Source organism: Chiloscyllium punctatum, chromosome 40 (assembly GCF_047496795.1).
Source record: "Chiloscyllium punctatum isolate Juve2018m chromosome 40, sChiPun1.3, whole genome shotgun sequence".
Taxonomy (NCBI): domain Eukaryota; kingdom Metazoa; phylum Chordata; class Chondrichthyes; order Orectolobiformes; family Hemiscylliidae; genus Chiloscyllium; species Chiloscyllium punctatum.
Window position 1 is genome coordinate 17,292,385 of NC_092778.1, and position 20,899 is coordinate 17,313,283.

At 40.3% G+C, this 20,899-nt stretch overlaps 1 protein-coding gene across 1 annotated transcript; it reads right to left on the reverse strand.

Moving 5' to 3' along the window:
- Positions 1-2: 2 nt before the first annotated feature.
- On the reverse strand, positions 3-20,147 carry rnf151 (ring finger protein 151). Its single transcript, XM_072560277.1, has 7 exons — positions 20,142-20,147; positions 19,765-19,910; positions 16,961-17,057; positions 15,056-15,446; positions 9,339-9,479; positions 5,015-5,249; positions 3-2,317 (listed from the first exon to the last, which is right to left on the reverse strand). Exons 1-7 carry the CDS (start codon positions 20,145-20,147, stop codon positions 2,245-2,247), a joined length of 1,089 nt encoding a protein of 362 aa, XP_072416378.1. The 3' UTR covers positions 3-2,244.
- Positions 20,148-20,899: the final 752 nt, after the last annotated feature.

The window sequence follows — 20,899 nt, forward strand, 5'->3', positions numbered from 1 at the left end:
TTATGCAGTCCAGAGAATTAAATATGGCAACAGATGGGTGACCAGACTTGAAAAGCACACACTGAAGACAAGAATGAAGTCACGGTAGTATGTACTATCCCAACTACACAAAGCTGATCAAGCCTCCATCATCTGCACCTTTCAAACCTATGATCTCTATATAAACTTGAGATAACTGGAAGGTTTTTCTCCTAAATCTCACTGAAGGAACAATTCCAAATTAGACACTTTCTGGAATTTGAAATCTTAACTTCCTTACTGGCATAATGGGTATTACTTGCAGCTGCTGGAGTTAAATTCAGAATAGGCAATGTAAGAGTATTCTGTGAAATGAAAGAGTTCCTCTGTTTAATGTTTAATCGAATAGGCAGTAGTTCATGAGCTACTGAAATGCAAGTACCAAATAAGTCAAAATCGTAGGATAACTTAGTTTATTGGAATAGAAATCACAAGATGTAGGAGAAGTAGGCCAGTCATTCCGCCCGTCCAGTCATCTCACTGAAAAGTAGATCTCATGGCTGATCGGATAACCCTTAACTCCATTTTGCCTTTCTCAATTTCAAAACTTGTCTGGTCTATATAGTCCTCTAACACTAATGACCAAACCTTGACCGCTCTCGATGTAAAGAATTCTGAAGATTCACCACCCTCAAGAAATCCTGATGCCATAAAATGGCCATCTACTCTCCCATAAGAGAAAAATTGCCTTTCTGCATCTACATGGCCAAGTGACCCAAGAATTTTGTTTCTCCGGAGTACAGGTCCAAATATATTCAGCATCTCAAGACTGTCCCACCACATCCTGGATCAGCCTTCTGGAACCTTCCCTGCACTAGTGCCAATATCAGGTTCGTTCTTTAGCCAAGGGGACCAAAACTTCACAGTATTCAAGACATTGTCACAGTATTTTGTTTTAGGTTGACCTCCTTATTTCTATATTCCATTTCCTTCCTCACTAGCTTTTGAGAATTTTTACATGGTTTCTGCAGTTTAATATTCAGTACCTCATTTTTCCATAGTTTACTTCATCTACCAAGTTTTTGCTGACTCTGAGCCAGTCTATATCCCCCCTGTCAGTGTCAGTGTCAAAGTCATTAATATTTATAGTGAACAAACTGATCATTTCAGCTTGGTTGGCAGGCATATAAAAATCTAGTCAAATGATAAATGAACTCCTGTTTCATTAACAACGTTTAACAAATATTGAACATTTAGATAAATTAGATGCTAATTCTTTATTTCAAAGTCTACAGACATAGAAAAGTCAAATAACTTGGTGCTGCAAATTTAAAAAGTATAAAGTTGAATAACAATTACGCTGTGCTAATAGGACAGCAGAATCAGGTAGACAGCTCAAGACTCAGTAACTGACCCCCAAAAAAGCAACTTTGCCATTGTGCTAGAATTATTTTATTTCCTCCATTACTTTAAAAATTTCAATTCAATTTCTTAAATTCATCAAAAGTTATACTGCCCTTTTTAACTGAGTGACAGGATATAAAATATTAAAAGATTTTAGGTTAAAAAAAATCTAGTGGTAAAAGCACACCAACAGGAAATTGATGCCTGCTCCAGCTTTCTCTCTCAAGTTTCCTTTTATTAGCTATTGGGACCTCTACTCCAGTTGGAGTGCTAAATGTTACACCTTTTTCACATGTGACTTAGTGTTTTGGACTTGTATCTTGCATTTCATGAAATGCAAAAGAAGAAATAAAACTATGAAAAACAGGATTGCATACTGGTGAATTTGAATTCATGATTCAGTTTGATTCAAGTGAAAACTTATTTGTTCATCACAACATAAATCTGATTTTCAATGCAAAAATGATTGGATTGGAAATTCAGAATAGTCTGATGCACCTGAGTTTTTTCTATTAAGATGGAGACTAAATTCTAGATTTAGAATTTTTACATTCAAAGTGGTTCTAAGAGGAGCAGAAGTGATACAGTATACTTTGAGCCCATAACTGAAACCTAACTGAGTCACAACAGTTAGAGGGAGGGGGTTCCAGATGAGAGTCTTTTATTCTATATCAGGCCTGCACTATACCTTGATCATTGGAGAACTAACGTACTCGTGGCAGTTCTAGACACAAGTTAATTTACAAAATGAACATTTACTGACTTACAGCTATTAAGTTTCTCAAGTATATTGCAGCATTAATTATAGAAATAAGCAAAAACATTTAAAGTGTTATAACTGGTGCAAGTTTTCCATCTTAGCAATCATCCCATTAAAAAACATCAGTGTGGCTGGCTGTGCTGTCTCCTGGATAGTAATCGGAGGTTGTTGCGAGTCCACATAGCCTTTCGCCACCTAAAATGTAGGAGAAATAAGTAGGGATTAAATTTAAGGTTTACAGTCATGGATTTAATTAGGATTGGTGGTCAGAAGGCAAGTAAAGATGGAATTTAAAATATTTAAGTTACCTAAAAGTACACAAGGTATGGAAAATTGGAATTTCACTGGCATTTTTCCATTTGGAATTCTACAACTCTTCCCATTAAAGATTTTTTTGTTGTATCTCCTTATACTTTCAGAGAAACACTCCCTTAAGAAGTCTTCTCCCATTAAGCAGCAGCACTAGTTCATAGCAGTGAGTACACATATGAAACAAATGGCCTTTGAGCCAATAACTTCCAGAAAACAAACCTAAGCATCAAAAAGTCTTGACTTACTCCTGTCAGCCTTACAGCTGGACACGTGTTCACTGATTTAGTAACTATCAGGGGGAAACATTAATTAGGAATCAGTGAGAATTACAGATACATCATAGATTAGCCAGAGTTTTTAACTAAATCAAGACAGTACTTCAGAATACTACTAGACCATTGCATCCCTGAGCTATCATTAGACTATTAATCCAGAAGCTAATCAAATGTTCTGGGGACCTGGGTTCAAATCCCATCATGGCAAGTGATTGTCATTGTTAGACCCTTCATTCCAGAGTCTCTTGACGGAAATTGAATTCAACGAAACCATTCTGTTGTCAGAAAAACATCTTGTTCACTAACATCTTCAGGGAAGGCAATCTGTTATCCTTGCTGGATCTGGCCCACATGTGGCTTCAAACCCACAGCAATATGGTTGATTCAACTGGCTGTAGGTAATAAATACTAGCCAGAGACATTTATATCCTGTAAAGGGTGGCTTGGTGATTAGCACTGCTGCCCCTCAGCACCAGGGTCCCAGGTTCGATTCTAGCCTCTGGCGACTGGAGTTTGCACATTCTCCCTGTGTCTGTGGGGTTTCCTCTGGGTGCTCTGGTTTCCTCCCACAGTCCAAAGATGTGCAGGTTAGGTGAATTGGCCATGCTAAATTGTCCATAGAGTTAGGTGCATTAGTCAGAGGGAAATGGGTCTGGGTGGGTTACTCTTTGGAGGGTTGGTGTGAACTGGTTAGGCTGAAGGGCCTGTTTCCGCACTCTAGGGTGGCACAGTGGTTAGCACTGCTGCCTCACAGCGCCAGAGACCCGGGTTCAATTCCCACCTCAGGCGACTGTGTGGAGTTTACACATTCTCCCCGTGTCTGCGTGGGTTTCTTCCCACACTTCAAAGATGTGCAGGTCAGGTGAATTGGCCATGCTAAATTGCCCGTAGTGTTAGGTAAGGGGTAGATGTAGGGGTATGGGTGGGTTGCGCTTCGGCGGGGTGGTGTGGACTTGTTGGGCCGAAGGGCCTGTTTCCACACCTGTAAGTAATCTAATCTATCTTTAGAAATGAACTTAAAAATCAAAATGCATTCAGTGCTTTACACTTATACCAACAGCAGTCCATCATAATAAAATGAAACAGTATTGTAACATGGTCAGATAAAATAAGATTGCTTTACTGTACAGTGCAAACAGACATTTTACTGACCAGCTCACTACTTTGAGGTTCATTGCATTTAACTGAATATATCAAATAAGCCTGACTCCCTGTGTCTGCATGGGTTTCCTCCCGCAATCCAAAGATGTGCAGGTTAGGTGGATTGGCCATGCTAAATTGTCCAGTGTTCAGGTATGTGTAGGTTGGGTGCAATTAGGAGAACGTAGGTTGAATTAGGAGAAAAAAAGCTCTTCACTGGTTGTGTTCATATCCAGCAAAAAACGATGATGATGGTCACTGTTGGAGACCAAGTTCAAGGACACTCCGAAGGTCCAAACATCTTCAGCTACATCAATAACCTACCTTGCAGTAAAAGGGAAAGAAATGGGAATGCTCATTGTGCAACCAATGAGAAAGAAGGAGTTTATAACCGTATCCAGGTGACATTGCCAGTGCTAAATCTCTCATTAATTGACATCCTAGAGGTTGCCATTAACCAGAAACTTCATTGGATCAGCAACATAAATACCATGGCTAGAAGAGAGAGGTCAGAGACTAGGACTTTGTAGCAAGTCAATCATACCAAGTCCACAGCAACCCCCTGAGGAGGAATCCACCCAGACCCATTCCCCTACATATAACCCCTAACTAATGCACCCAACCCACGTATCCCTGAACACTGGACAATTTAGCATAGCCAATTCACCTAACCTGCACATCTTTGGATTGCTGGAGGAAACCCATGCAGCCACAGGGAGAATGTCTGTGTGGACTTTGCACAGTCACCAGAGGCTGGAATCGAACGCAGGTCCCCAGCACTAGAGGTAGCAGTGCTAACCAATGAGCCACTGTACCGCCCTTGTAATTTGTCTTCTGAATCTTCAAAGTTTGTCTACCATTTACAAGAATAAGATGAGCAATGTGATGAAATAACTTGCTGGTCTAGGACAAAACAGCTGCTTCCTCATTGACCAAATCTAAAAACATTCATTTCATTCTCTACCAGTGCACAGTGTGTGTGCCACCAACAGGATTTACCACAGCTACTCAGCAAGGTTTCTTCGACAACTTCCAAACCCATGACCTGTATCACTTGAACTGCAGTGAATCAAGGTGCTGGATCATCACCACCTGCTCAAGGGCAGTTAGTGATTGGAAATAAATGCTGATCCAAGACATTAGGAATGTAATTTTATAAACATACCTCATGGAACATTGCAGCATCCATGACCTGAGCCGCCTTCTGTTTGAAGCATCTTGACCAAAGATACTGACATTCCCAGAAGCAATGTTACCATCATCTATTTCAAAATATAAATGGGACTGTGACCTAGCGTGATTGGCTTCTTGTTCACTGCTGGAACCGGAAATGATTGAAATGGTGTCCTCAATCACTGCTTCGTTTAGACACTCTTCATTTTCGATGTCATCTAATTCATCTGATTAAAGATACAAATTTAATAGGCTAAAGCTGTACTTCAGAAGAATCATTCAATACATGTAGGCACTTTATAACAGTCTTATAATTTCCATATATATAGTCTGTTAATTTGCAGGTGTTTAGTTACAAATTAATTGAATTTGCAAAAACACCACCATCCATTTGCTGAATTAGAATTGCCAACATAAATGGATCCCAATTAACAATATCTGAAAATTAATTCAAATCCTTATCACCAAGGTGTGGCTAAGCCTCTGTGATTAGGGTCCCTTGGAGTGTAGGCTGAACAGTTGGAGGTGATTTGGCAATGCTGGTTTTGGACTGGGGTGTACAAAGTTTAAAAAAAAAAATCACACTACTAGGTTATAGTCCAACAGGTTTATGTGAAGCACAAGCTTTTGGAGCACTGCTCCTTTCAGGTGGTAACCACCTCATGAAAGAGCAGTACTCCGAAAGCTAGTGCTTCCAAATAAATAGTCGGAGGTGTTTAAGGTCACAGCGAGCCAGAAATACAAAATTATCCATACTATTGTGAAACAACACCACCAAAAACAGGAGCATCTGGGAGGAATGAAATGGAGGGAAACATTTTACATGAACACGGTGTGTTCAAGTTCCAAAAACATGCATTTCAATAGCTTCCTTAACACAAGAAAATTGCACCAAAACAAGCAAAAACATTTAAGTGATTATTTATTTTAAATAATTCAAACAAAAATGTACAAATAAGAACAGACTGGAGTAATGCTCCCCTCCCAATAAGTGGAGGAGAAACGAAATGATGAACAAGTTTGCCATCTGAAAGTCTGCTCAAGAGCAATGTCAGTTTACTCAAAAGTAATAAAGTACGAACAATAGTTTTGAAAATTTCAAAGTTAAAGAGACCAGCCTCGGTGCCTTGAACAGATGGCCCTATGAAAACGACCTCGAAAGCCAGTTAAGAGCAACCCATGTTTCTGTGGGTCTGGAGTCACATGCAGGCCAGACCAGCTAAGGATAGCTTCCCAAAAAGGAATTTTTGAACCAAATGGATTTTACAAGCAAGGTTCTGAGGAAGATCAGTCCAGAAGCAGAAGGCTATGGGGTGTCAGCAAGTAAGGCAACCTGCAAAGACAGCTGATGACGTGAGCTTAGGGAACACAAGGCGAATAGCCTGTTTCAGTTCTGTGGAGATTCAATGTTAAGTAATAATGAACTGAACAAGCAGATTGCTTTAAGGATGCTAGGAAGAAACATTAACTGAAGAAAACAAAGTGAAGGTACAACAATTTGCCAGAAGGAAACTGATAACAGCCATGGCAGCTTAGCAAGGACCTAAATGAGATCAGGTTCACTGAGGTTCAAGCATCTAGGAGTTTTACTGATATTTGTAATGAGATTATTTTCATAGTTCTTGCCCAGTAGAATATAGTTTGTCTCCTTTATCATTTTTATGTTCCTTTGTTAAAAGTACATTAGCAGCTTCTTGTGCTTATGTTCGGAGATTGACTGTTAAACAAAAAAATTCAATAAAATGTATGGTCCATCGGGCCAGATTTCACTCAGGAATCTGATTTGAGCAGCAATAACACCAACTGGGATCATAACACTGACTGCAGCGATACAAAACAGCAACTCAACCTTTCTGGTCATGGGCAGTTAGGGGTATCAATAAATGCTGACCTAGCCACGGACAAGTGTCCCAAGGACAAAGTGTAAGACTGCGTAGAGGTCTGGTAATACCATATTTGAGGAAAGGTATATTTTGCCTTGGAGGTGGTACAGTTCAAAAACATCATAAAAGGTTAATTCCTGGGATTGAGAGTGTTGTCCTATGACAATAGGGCTATCCTCTTTGATATTTAGAAAGTTGAAAAGTAACCTCATTCGAACATACAAGATTCTGAAAGGTCTTAAAAGAACAGACAAAAAGTAGTTTCCCAGATGTTGGGGGATTTGAAACATTGGGACACAGCCTCAGGATAAGGGACTGATCATTTATAACTAAGATGGGAAGACAATGGAATTGAGCAGAAGGACTTGGGCATATACAAGTACATATCATGCAAGATGGCAGGAGTGGTTCAGAGAGTGGTTATTAAAGTACAGTATACAATAACTTGTTTTTATTAATAGGGGAAGAGTGTACGTTAGGATGGATAATATGTTATACATTACACCAGGTGCTGAACGAGTGTTATGTGCTGAGTTCTGAGAGCAATATTTAAAAGGAAAGTAGTGAACATCAGTAACGCAGATAGATTGGAGAAATTGGGACTGCCTTCTTTGAAGAAACGGTTGAAAGGAGATTTGATAGAGGTATTCGACATCACGAGAGGTCTGACAGAGTAAAGAGAAAATTTCTTTCCTAATGATGGAAAGATCGCATACCAAAGAAAGGCACAAAATTAAAACGTGACTGGCCAAAGAAGCAGAGACACAAGGAGAAACTTCTCCATAGTGACTGGTTAGGATCTTGAATGCACTACCACAGTGTGATGTTTGAAGATTTAACAGAGCCGATCAAGGAGGAATTGGTTTGTCACATGAAACAGGGAGAAAAATAAATGCAGGATTACAGGGAGGAGGCACTACGTGAATAGCTCCCCTAGGGAGTTGACAGGCCAAGACAGTACAAAATGCCAATTTGTTTAAAAGGCCTTGGACCTTTGAAATGCTCTACCACAGGAGGATTATGGAGGCTCAATGATAGTGTCTATTTGAGGTTAAAATGGACAATTAATGGTCAGAAATGAGGCAGAAGTTCATTCCTAATTTACGTTGAATGGCTTGAAGAGGACCACAATATCGATTGCTGTGCCTAGTTTTTAAATCTTATTGAGTTTCAAAAGCAGTCTTCAGACTCCCACGTATTGTATATAAACATGATTTCTCAGCATCAAGATTCATTAAATAAGCAGATAGACATGGAACAGAAATCACATAGCAAGCAACAGCACCTGGCACACGTTCAACACATGATCAGTGGCAATTAACAGAGCACATTTTTGACACAAAGTTGGAATTTGATAAAACTAGAAGCCTTGCTGAAATTCAGAACTATTAGTGGTAAAGACCAACAAATCACTTGAAGGCTTACTTTCCAATACTGTAGTAATAGAAATAGGTAACGAATGGAAGCCTGGATAGTGTTCATTTTTTTTTAAAAGAACGGTTGTGCTTAAAAAGACTCACTACCTAAAATTGGAACTTTACAGATTTTTTTCCTCCCCAGATTTAACTAAAGGATTGTCATAGCACCCAATGTATTTTTGGTAACCACCCATCCAAGTTTCTTATTTTCCACCATACAAGATGACATGCAATCTGTGAAATATAGTTGATCAATTAGAAAGGTAAAAGATTGGTGGGACTTATAGAGTCAGAGTCATGGAGATGTAGAGCTTGGAAACAGACTTTTCAGTCCAACCTGTCCATGCCGACTAGATATCCCAACCCAATCTAGTCCCACCTGCCAGCACCCGGCCCATATCCCTCCAAACCCTTCCTATTCATATACCCGTCCAAATGTGTCAGATCCAGCCAGAAGACATTTGTTCTATTAAAGCCCTTGAAAACAATATATCTTGCTATATTTTCATTAATCATGAAACCCATTTTTGAATCTTTCTGGTTTTGACTAATGTCTACAATGCATTTTTCTATATTATAGAATCCCGACAGTGTGGAAACAGGCCATTCGGCCCAATAAGTCCACACCAACCCTCCAAAGAGAATCCCATCCAGACCCGTTCCCCTACCATATTACTCTACATTTCCCCTGACTAATGCACCTAACCTACACTCCCTTAAATACCATGGGCAATTTAGCACGGCCAATTCACCTGACCCTGCACATCTTTGGACTGTGGGAAGAAACCGGAGCAAACCCACACAGACACGGGAAGAACGTGCGAACTCCACACAGACAGACATTCACCAGAGGCTGGAATCAAGCCCAGGTCCCTGACGCTGTGAGGCAGCAGTGCTAAGCACTGAGCCACCATGTCACCTATATGCAATATCATGTTAACCTTGACAATTACTATTTAGATAATTCTATGAAATATTTTTTCTGTATCCACTCCCCAGTTCCTTCCTAACTTGCCTTCATCTGCTGCTGGTCCTTCCTCATTATTCAAGTCACTTGACTGCCAGGAATATAGGCTTTCATTTTCATTGTGTACATGTATGTCCAAAGTGTCGCTGTGATCATCTTCATGGTCTTCAGCAGCCAAGTCCTCACTTTCTGAAAGACAAAAATGCAACTGATGTGTTTCTATTATTGTATCAACATCTCAAAAATAAGGTGGCTTAATCTGGTTGTTGATAGCATTCAACAGGAATGTACAAAAGGTCTTTTAACTAAAAAAAAGCACCAGAAGTTAGAGTCATAGAGATGTACAGCACGGAAACAGACCCTTCGGTCCAACCTGTCCATGCCGACCAGATATCCCAACCCAATCTAGTCCCACCTGCCAGCACCCGGCCCATTACCCTCCAAACCCTTCCTATTCATATACCCATCCAAATGCCTCAAAATGTTGCAATTGTACCAGCCTCCACCACTTCCTCTGGCAGCTCATTCCATACACGTACCACCCTCTGCATGAAAAGGTTGGCCCATAGGTCTATTTTGTATCTTTCCCCTCTCACCCTAAACCTATGCCCTCTAGTTCTGGACTCCCCGACCCCAGGGAAAAGATTTTGCCTATTTATCCTATCCATGCCCCTCATAATTTTGTAAACCTCTAAGGTCACCCCTCAGCCTCCAACGCTGCAGGGAAAACAGCCCCAAGCCTGTTCAGCCTCTCCCAATAGCTCACATCCTCCAACCCTGGCAAGTTAATGGATCTCAAGCAACTTGTTCTCTCAAAAGCAGTTCCACTATAATTCTCAAACTTGCATACACTTGAATCAAAGATATTAGTTTTATCTGAAGACTTATTTTCAAATTTCTTGTTTAAGTCTGTTCAAAGTGGCAGGAATACCTGGATTGCAATCAAAATGTTTTCTTTTACAGAAAAAACCATCTTTGTTCTTAGGATGTGGGAGATGCTGACCGCATTTCTTACCCAAATGATTGGAGCACAACCATATGGTTTGCAAGTTCGTTGCAGGTATGATTAAAGATGTAGTGTGGTTACACTAGGCCAGGTGGCAGGTTCACTTTCCTCATTAGGTATGACATGGATTAGCAGGTTTTGAGAAGATTTGTAGCTCAGGTTGAGGTTCTGGATGTAAGTTTGCTCGCTGAGCTGGAAGGTTAGTTTTCAGACATTTCATCACCATACTCTGTATCATCAGTGAGCTTCCAGTGAAGTCTTCACCAGAGGCTCACTGATTAAGTTACTGAGTATGGTGATGAAACATCTGAAAATGAACTTTCCAGCTCAGCAAACAAACTTACATCATGAACTGGATTTTTATGAAAAGGTCATGGAGGTGATGGCAATTTTTCCTGCTCCCACCCCACAGGTTTATCTCATTTCTTGAAATCAATCTTGCAAATAATCAGCAAAATCTACCACACCCTAGTGCAATCAAATGTAGGAAAGGGAAACTTATGCAAATTCAATTAGCAACATACTAAATTTACATAGCATCTGTTAAGCACTGTTTTATAAAGTCATCCAACTCAGAGACCCATGATGCAATAGTAGAGTAGGGTGGGGAAGCTTACATTGAAGAGTGAAGGGACAGGGGGGTGGGTTTAGGGAGAAATATTACATATTATCCATTCTCTCCTGTTATGGACCAGACGCCCTCCAATTATTTTAACAAAAAGGTGGCCAAGACCCTAATTTCTTCTTATTTTTAAAGGCAAACGTGAAGTGCCTGTTCCAAATGCAATGCAACTTTATGTTAAGCAAAACAATTTATTTAAATACTGTAGTTAAAATACCAAAAAGAGAGGAATTTAGAACTATTGGAAATCTAATAACTAACTGTTCCACTAGAATGACATGCCATAAACACACCCCTTGTCAAAAAGGAACATTCAGACATTCTCCCATGACTTTTTTTCTCCCTCCTGGATTGGAGAACTGCAAGAGAAAATTCAGAGACAGTCACCAAAGCTTCCAACTCTGATCTCTCAACAGCTTCTGATGCTACTGAAAAACCAAAACCCAGAAATCCTAATGAGAGAGCTGAACACACCCATTCAGGCAGTTTACAAAAGCACCCAAGGCCTCCCAAGCGGTTTACTCAATGACCTTAACTAGCCAGCTTGGTACGTCGCAGAGTCATACAACACAAACAGACCCTTCGCTCCAACCAGTCCATGCTGAACATAATCCCAAACTAAACTAGTCCCACAGCTGCCTGTTCCTGGCCATATCCCGCCAAACCTTTCCTGTTCACGTACCTATCCAAATATCTTTTAAATTGTGCCCACATCCACCACTTGTTTGAAGTTCATTCCAATCACAAACCATCTTGTGTGCAAAACATTTGCCCCTCATGTCTCAAAATCTCTCACTGAAAAGGTGCCCTCTAGTTTAGGCAAAAGAAAACTACTATTAACTATCTATATCCCTCATTATTCTAAAAAACGTCTATGACATCACCTCAACCTCCTATGCACCAGTGAAAAAAAAAGGTCCAACTTATTCAGCCTCTTTTTAATTCAAACCTTCTTTATCAGGCAACATTCTGATAAATCTCTACTGAACCCTCTCCAGCTTGATAACGTCCTTTATATAACTGAGCAACTAGAACTGGGCACAGTATTCCAGAAGAGGCTTCACCAATGTCCAGTACAACATCAACGTGACTTCCCAACTCCTATACACAAAAGTCGGAGCAATGAAGGCAAGTGTGCCAAATGCCTTTTAACCACCCCCTGTGACATAAACCTCAACAAAATTATGTATCTTAACCCCTAGATCCCTCCGTTCAACTACATTACCCGAGACTACACCATTAATTGTGTAAGCTATATCTTTGTTTTGTATCAAAATGCAATACCTTTATCCAGATTGAACTCCAGGTGCCATTTTTCAGCCCATTGGCCCATTTGATTAAGATCCCTCTGTAATCTTAGAAAACCTTCCTCACTGTCTCTTTTGGTGAGTCTGTAAACATATTAAGCATGCCTTCTACATTCTCATCCAAATCATTTATAAAAGTGACAAAGGAGGACCCTGTGGAACACCACTGCTGACAGGCCTCCAGTCAGAGAAGCAGCCATCCAGCTCTGTCCCCTGCCGTTAAGCCAATTGGCAAGCTCACCCTAAATCCCCTGTGACCTAACTCTGCTAATTAGTCTACCATTGCAGAACCTTGAAGACTTTACTAAGAATAGAAATAAATGTCTACTGCGCTGCCAATCTTTTTGGTGTGAAGGAGCCGGTGTTGGACTGTGGTGGACAAGTTAAAAATCACAAAGAGCAGAGGTCCCAGAACCGATCCCTCGGAACACCACTAGTCACCAAGCTCCAAGCTGTTGGACTATAAACTGGTGTTGAGATTTTTAATCTTTTTCGGTAATTTACTCAAAAAAAAATTCAAATCAGGTTGACATACACTATTTTCGTCACACTAATGTTTGTGAGGACAGCGTGAAACAGACTGATATACTCAATCAGGTTAAAGAAGGATGTACTGAAAATATTGAAAGACATAAAAAGGATAGATAAGTCCTCTGGGCCAGACAGGATTTCCCACATTTTCTACAGAAAGTGAGGGAAGAGATTGTTGTGTCTTTGCTTCCTTACTGTCCACTGGAGTAGTGCCAGGTAACAGGAGGGTGGCAAATGTTATTCCCTTGTTCAAAAAAAGGGAATAGGGATAATCCTGGGAACTATCGGCCAATCACAGTCTTATGTCTGTGGTGGGCAAATTATTGGAGAGGATTTTGAGAGACAGGCGTTATGATTATTTGGAAAACCATAGCTTGATGAACAATTTTCAGCATGGCTCCGAGAGGGGCACATCATGCCTCACAAACCTTGTTGAATTCTGTGAGGATGTGACAAAATATGTTAATGAAGGTAGAACAGTGGATGTGGTGTACATGGATTTTAGCAAGGCATTTTGTAAGGTTCCTCACAGTAGACAAATTTCAGAAAGGAGGCGGCAAGAAATATAGGCACATCTGGCCGAGTGGATACAGAATTGGCAGGCCCATAGAAGACAGAGAGTGGTAGAAGATGAAAAGTATTCAGCTTAGAGTTTGGTGACTAGTGGTGTTCCGAGGGATTGGTTCTGGGACCTCTGCTCTTTGTGATTTTTATGAGGACTTGGAAGGGTGGATTAGTAAGTTTGCCAATGACACGAACATTGGAGGAGTGGTGGATAGCGTGGGAGGGCTGTTGTAGGTTGCAACAGGACATTGACCAGATGCAGAGCTGGGCTGATAGTGGCAGATGGAATTCAACCTGGAAAAGTGTGAAGTGATTCATTTTGGAAGGTCAAATTTGAATGCAGATTACAGGGTTAAAAGGTAGGATTCTTGGCAGTATGGAGGAACAGAGGGATCTTGGGGTCCACGTCCACAGATCCCTCAAAGTTGCCACCCAATCTGGTAGGGCTTTTGAGGAGGCCTATGGTCTGTTGGCTTTTATTAGCAGGGGTAAATTGAGATTAATAGCCACGCATTTATGCTGCAGCTCTATAAAGCCCTGGTTAGACCACACTTGAAATATTGCGTTCAGTTCTGGTCACCTTATTATAAAAAGGACGTGGAAGCTTTAGAGAGGGTGCAGAGGATATTTACCAGGATGCTGCCAGGACTGGAGACATGTCTTATGAAGAAAGGTTGAGGGAGCCAAGTTCATTCTCATTGGAGTGAAGGAGGATGAGAGGTGACTTGATAGAGGTGTACAAGATGATGGCAGGCATAGAGAGAGTGAACAGTCAGACTTTTTCCCAGGGTGGAAATATCACAAGGGGGCATAATTTTAAGGTAATCGGAGGAATGTTTGGGAGATGTCAGAGGTCAGTTCTTTACACAGAGTGGAGGGTGTATGGAATGCACTGCCAACAGGGTAGACTCAGAGACATTAAGGACATTTGAGCAACTCTTGAATACACACATAGAAGAAAATACAATGAAGGTTATGTAGGTCAGTTTTATCTTAGAGTAGGATCAAAGGTCAGCACAACATCAAGAGCTGAACATACTGTTCTATGTTCTAGCCTCCAATCATCAGGGACCTCATCTATAGCTGTAGATTATTCAGTCTCAAAAAGAAACCAGGACAAAATAACCTCAAAATTACAGCGTCGGTATGCTCATTGCTTGAAGGCTACACAGCCCATCTCCATCATCACCAACTAACCAATCATATCCCTTGTAGGGACACAGACTCGGCAATTCTCCAAAATTGAAATTAAAAACTGCCAATTCATCAGTTTTTTTGTGGCAGCAACCTGACCTCAGCCAACATAGTCTATTGAGGACATACTCACCCGAAAAAGAAACACCGAGGATTTAAAGCAGCCTTCGTGGTCACAACATTCAAGTCACTTCTCAGGGCCCAAAAGTTTGGGAAACCCACTTGGAGGTTGTGCAATTCCGTTTTGGGGATTTCAGAGCAGGTGGTGAAAAGTGCCATCATTGTTAGTTTCTCATTAAAAGCTAGATTTTATATCTTTAGCATTAGAATCTATGAATATATTTTTCCATCAGATCTCTTAGTGTGTAAAAACAGAACCATTGCTTGGAGAACTATTTTGATGTCATCTCTCACTCTCTGCAAGACACTGCCACTAGGTTCACGCAACTGTTAATCAGATTTTAATTTCCTGAATACGACGCAGTCATCACTGCTATCCCACAACTTTACACAAGAGATAAATTTTATGCAGATTACCCACCACCATCTTCACCGACGAGATGCTCTGAAAACTGGGAATGATCGGGAGGGGCCAAATTCTGCAGATTTCTTTCCACCAGCTTTAGGCGACGTTGCATTCTATACAAACGGCTTTTGAGAACCCGTATCTTCTCCTTATATTTTCTCTTTGAGTCCCTGTAACAGTTGTGTTCAAGCAGCTGATTTGGGGTAAGTTGGGCTCCACACCCCATTCTGCATGGTTGGCTCCAGTGTTCGCAAACCTGTTCGTGAGCTGCAAGGTTCTTCTGAAATACTTCAGTTGTACAGGCCTCATGCTTGCATTTCACTATTCTAAAGTCACAGGCAGCTTTATGGTTTGCAGATTGTTCAAGTGGAAAGGTCTCACAGCAGCCATAGACATTGTTTTCACACTGCATTACAGAAAGAAATAGCTGTTGTCATTCAACAAACAGGAGGAGAGCTTCACTTGATTTTAAGAAACGCATAATAATTTGATCAAACATAAGACCTGGATTGTTCACATATTAAGACAAAGGGTAAACTGAAATAAACATAGCAGTATTGAATAATGTCTGAAACAATAACATATTAATTGGAATCAAAAACACAAAGCAAAATTAGACCAGGCAAAGTATGGAGTGTAGAAAAATCAGGTCCTTCACCAGAACCAGGATATGTGATATGTTAAAGTAGGTAAAACGTGGAAGGTGGGAAAAGAGAGAAAGGTTTGAGATAGTGTGAAAGGCAGGAGACATTGGGCCTTCCACCACTTCTAACATTTTCAAAAAAGGGTGTGGGATTAGGACAATGAACAAAAAAAAAATGTCCAAAAGGAAGGACGATTTGCAGACTGTTGTTCTTGGATGGAAAAGCAAAGAGGAAATAGAACGGGGGAAAGTAGAGATTCCCTGGAGCATCGGAGGCTGAGGGGTGATCATTTAGATGTTTATATATCATGAAGGGCATGGATAGAGTAAATAGACAAAGTCTTTTCCATGGGGTGGGGGAATCCAGAACTAGAGGGCATAGGTTTAAGGTGAGACAGGAAAAATTTTAAGAAAGGGACCAAAGGGGCAACTTTTTCATACAGTGGTGCGTATATGGAGTGAGCTATCAGAGGGAGGTGGAGGCTGGTACAATTGCAACATTTAAAAAGGCATTCAGATGGGTATATGAAGAGGAAGGGTTTAGAAGAATATTGGCAAAGAGCTGGCAAATAGGACTAGATTAGGTTCGGATACCTGGTCAGCATGGCTGTGTCGGACCAGATTTATTTCCATGCTGTACACCTCTCTTTCTGACTCTAAATGAGATTGTCAAACTCAATATAGTGTTCAGAAAGATAATTTCCCTACTCAAAATGGAGCCATACTGGAACAAGGACAGATATTCAAGCGTAAGATCAAGGTGGAAAATTAAAAAAAAACAACAGATAACCATCCACTCAGCTTCACACTCACATCCTGAACAAAACATATGCCATGGAGAGGATTCCTATCTGGTTGGTCTCGTCTACGTAGAACCGACTACACTGGTTTACTAAATTTATTGGTCAAAGAGAACAAAGTACATCAGTGTTTCACTTGGGTGAAATGTTTGAGACCCTAGATGGTGATGAGGTAGGAGGGAAAAGAGCAGATGTTGCATCTCCTCCACATAAATAGAAAGGATTTTTTCATTTATGCAAAAGCATTTTTTTTGTTGTTCATGGAGCGTGTTGACTGGGCAAGCATTTGCTGTGTATCCTTCATAATTCAGAGGGAAACCAATCATTCCACAACTCAGAGTTGCAACAAAGGGTGAAGAGAAATCATAGAGACTTGAACCTTATGTTTCACAGTGCTGGACAGTGATGTCCTGAAATCAGGGCAGATTTTAAATTAGTGACTGTCCAACTACGCATACAAACTGTTCTCAAATTTACCTTCATGATCAATCGGGCAATCATGTTGTGGATCATAGGGATGACAGAGCGAGCCACCCTTCTCACCTTCTTCCTGCAATATGGACATTCTTGCTTCCTGAGAAAAGGCATATTCCAGTAAGTATAAGCAAACCCTGCTCGGGACTGGAATATACAGTCACAATTACAATCTGGAAAGCATTTTCATTAGCTGACCCATTTGATAGCTCATTGTTCAACAGAACACCTTGAATAACTCACATATTTTGTGAAAGTTTATTCTGGTACTACATTTTTATGTGCACAAGCCTCAAATTCATAGAATCCCTACAGTGTGGAAGCAGGCCATTTGGCCCATCAAGTCCACAGAAAACTACTTAGACACTACACTTCTGCCTTACAGTTGTTTAACATAACCAAAAAACTTATGTCACCTTCACATATTATCTTTTCTGGTTTCTCATCTTTCTCTCCTATACAGCTATTCTATTTAGGTAATCCTCAATCACCTCAGCTAGCTAGGCACTGTTCCTATTCAAGCATACTACTTGATAGTATACCTAAGCAAACTGTACCAAGTTAAGACTTCAGCAATGCATTGTGCATCAATGTTACAGGATAGCAATCAGCTAAAGATAGCTTCCTTCTCCTCCTCACCCATCCTAGGTACTGAGGTCATTCTAAATAACCACTGACACTCTAGTAGAAACATCCATCACACACATCAACCTTCCATTCATTGACTCCATCTATTATTCTCACTGCCTCAGGAAGACAACTGATGTAATCAAAAACCCCACCCACCCCAGTTATAATCTATTCCAGATGTAGCTTTGCTCGCTGAGCTGGAAGGTTCGTTTTCATATGTTTTGGCACCCTACTAGGTAACATCTTCAGTGAGCCTCCGGATGCAGCACTGGTGATGTAGCTCGCTTTCTATTTACATATTTGGGTTTCCTTAGGTTGATGATATCATTTCCTGTGGTGACGTTATTTCCTGGGATTCAAGTGTGTTCCATCAGGCAGAAGATATAAAAGCTTGAATACATGTCCAACAGGTTCAAGAACAGCTTCTTCCCTGCTGTTACTAAACTTCTGAATGGATCTCAAATTTTAAAATGTTGACCACACTCTCTGTGCACCTTCTTTGCAGCTGTAACATTGTATTCCTTGCTGTTACCCGAAAGCACTTTGAAGATACAGGTAATCTGCCTGTACTGCACACAAAACAAAGCTTTTCACTGTACCTAGGTATATCAGATGATAAATCAAATAAAAAAAAACATAATAGGTCAAAGTCTAAACAGTAGTTTACATTCTCCATGTCTACAAATCTATGAGGGGGGAACTAGGGAGATTTAGCTTACTGAGATAAAATTATCAATGCAATTAGGGAAATTATTTCAAAACAAAAAATGGTTAAGAAATGCATTTTGTTAGAAGAAACGTGGACAGACAATCCAAGTTCAACAGTACAATGTAACGAGGGGCAACTTTTTTTAATTGAAAAAAACAGAGCGTGGTTCACATCCAGAACGAACTTCCTCAGGATTTGGGTCCAATTACAGCAAATAAGAAAACATTTGGATAAATATTGAATAGGAAAGATTTGGAGGGATATAGGCCACAAGCAGGCAGGTAGAACTAGTTTAATTTGGGATTACATTCAACACTGATCGGTCCATTTTTGTACTGTATGAGCATGAAGTGAGGCTTCACCTCAACAAATCATTGGTTAGAGCAGGTTTACAATATTGTGTTCAGTTCTGGACACCTTACTTAAGGATATTACACCCCTGGAGACAGTTTAAAGGGAAATTTACTAAAGTTATACCAGAAATTAGGGATTTTAGATTAGAGAAATTGGGCCAAATCCTCTCTGTTCCAAGGAGAGGAACAGTAGACCTATAGAGGTGATCAAAATTAAGAAAAATTTGGAAGGGGTAAAGAAAGAATATTCAGTTTTCACTAATTATGTTAGTAACTAGGGATCACAATTTCAAGATTGTTTACAAAACAGCTAGGAATGCAAAGAGGAGAAACTTCTTTACTCTTTAGGAGTGGAGGCAGCAAATTCCATAGAAGATTTCAAGAGAGATATTTGAAAGTGACGAGTTTAGAGAGCTACAGAGACTAGCTGGGTGACTCTTTCAGGAGCTGGTATAGACAAGATGGATTGAATGGCCTCCTTCCATACTATAAAATCTATGATTGTAAAGGCTGCACATATACCAGAAAAGATCCAATTTCCTAAATAATGTGCTTTACTCTGAAGTGCCGGTGAGTAGACACTCCTGTTAGAGAGTGTATTCCTCAATGTTTGCAAACTGAATTCAAACTTAACCCAAAACAGGGAAGATTTGTGCCCTCAGTTCTAAATCAGAAAATCTAAAACCTGCTTTTAGTTGACAAGAGAATTTCCAAACATAGCTGCATCCTAAAGGAATGAAATCTCAGACTTTTCTCCCCCCTCAGCAAATCACACCACAGATGTCATCCAGAGTCGGAAAAAAAACCTTTCCATTGAATAACTTCATAAATTTTTTGAATTTGCTATTTGACTGCTGGTTGACAGAAATTATGACATTTTAGTGGACTCTGTAAGGAGCCTATGAAAATATATCCACATGCTCCAAATTCAAATTCAAGTAAAGGAGGTTGGATCAGAATTAACTACTTTCACAAAGTTTTTTTCTGTTCAATGCTTCAACATTTTCAAAACAATAGCATATAGAAGTTTTCCCACAGAAGGTATGCACACCACTGAAATACATCAGGCACTATGCATGTATTTATTAAGAAGTTATTAATAAATTTGTCTTTACTCTGTAAGCCACTTCAAAATACAGCCTCTGCAGAAGACATGCTGGCAGATGAGTTCCACAGGATCTTTGAGCACACCGTGACAGATAGTACAGATGAACTCAGGGTCAGGTACATTTTCGAACAGCTCAACATCATAACCAGAATCCTAAATCAAAACAAATACACAAACCTTTTAGATTTTATCCAATTTGAAGAGAGTATTAAAGACTGAATGAAACAGAGGGAGGGAAAAATAGTGTGTAAAACACTCAAATTGTAGAGGTGGAGAGATTGGAGTGGTATCATACAGGTTCTTGCTCAGACTAAGATTGAACTCCTAGGTATCAGGAACAACATACTGCAGAAGGCAGTCATCCACGATCATCATATCACTCACCTTCATCAAGATGCATAACAAAATAAGTAATGTTTATTTCATTTAATTCACAGATGCAGTTAGCTCCCCATGATCTGCCACACGGTGGCTCAGTGGTTAGCACTTACCTCACAGAGCCAGGGACTCAGGCTTGATTCCAGCCTTGGGCAACTGTCAGTGTGGAATTTGCACATTCACCCACTGTCTGTGTGGGTTTCCTCCGGGTGGTCTGGTTTCCTCGCATAATCCAAAAGATTACAAGTTAGGTGAAATGGCCAGGCTAAATTGCCCATAGTGTTCAGGAATGTGTAGGTTAGGTGCATTAATTGAGGTAAATGTAGAGTAATGGGGAATGGGTTTGGGTGGTATACTCTTCAGAAGGTCAGTGTGGACTTGATCTGTCCACACAGATCATGGGAAGGGTCTGTTTCCACACTATAGGGATTCTATGATGATTCAAAACAAAACAAAAACTTACCGTACTTGTGACAACAACAAATCAAATACACAAGTGCAAGTATACCGTGAAATGGTGAGGTACTTTCCCATCTCATCCTGTACGTCCTCTCTGATATATACATTTTTAACATCAACTTGTTCAAATACAATACAGCAACTCCATGGGGAATGTGAATCCAGATCTTCTGACCCAGAGGTAGGGACAATACCATGCACAAAACCTCTGAAAATATTTTGATGTGTTTGTAGATGCTATGCCACATCTCCAGGAGAGGAGGGACTTGAAGCCAGACCTCCTGGCTCAGAGATAGGACACTGAG

Excerpts from the sequence above, each read along its gene's own strand:
- rnf151 (XM_072560277.1), bottom strand. Across the intron at positions 15,447-16,960 it reads TTGCCCGATTGATCATGAAG|TGTGAAAACAATGTCTATGG; the intron begins GTAAATTTGAGA and ends TCTGTAATGCAG. Across the intron at positions 5,250-9,338 it reads AGGACCAGCAGCAGATGAAG|ATGAATTAGATGACATCGAA; the intron begins GCAAGTTAGGAA and ends ATCTTTAATCAG.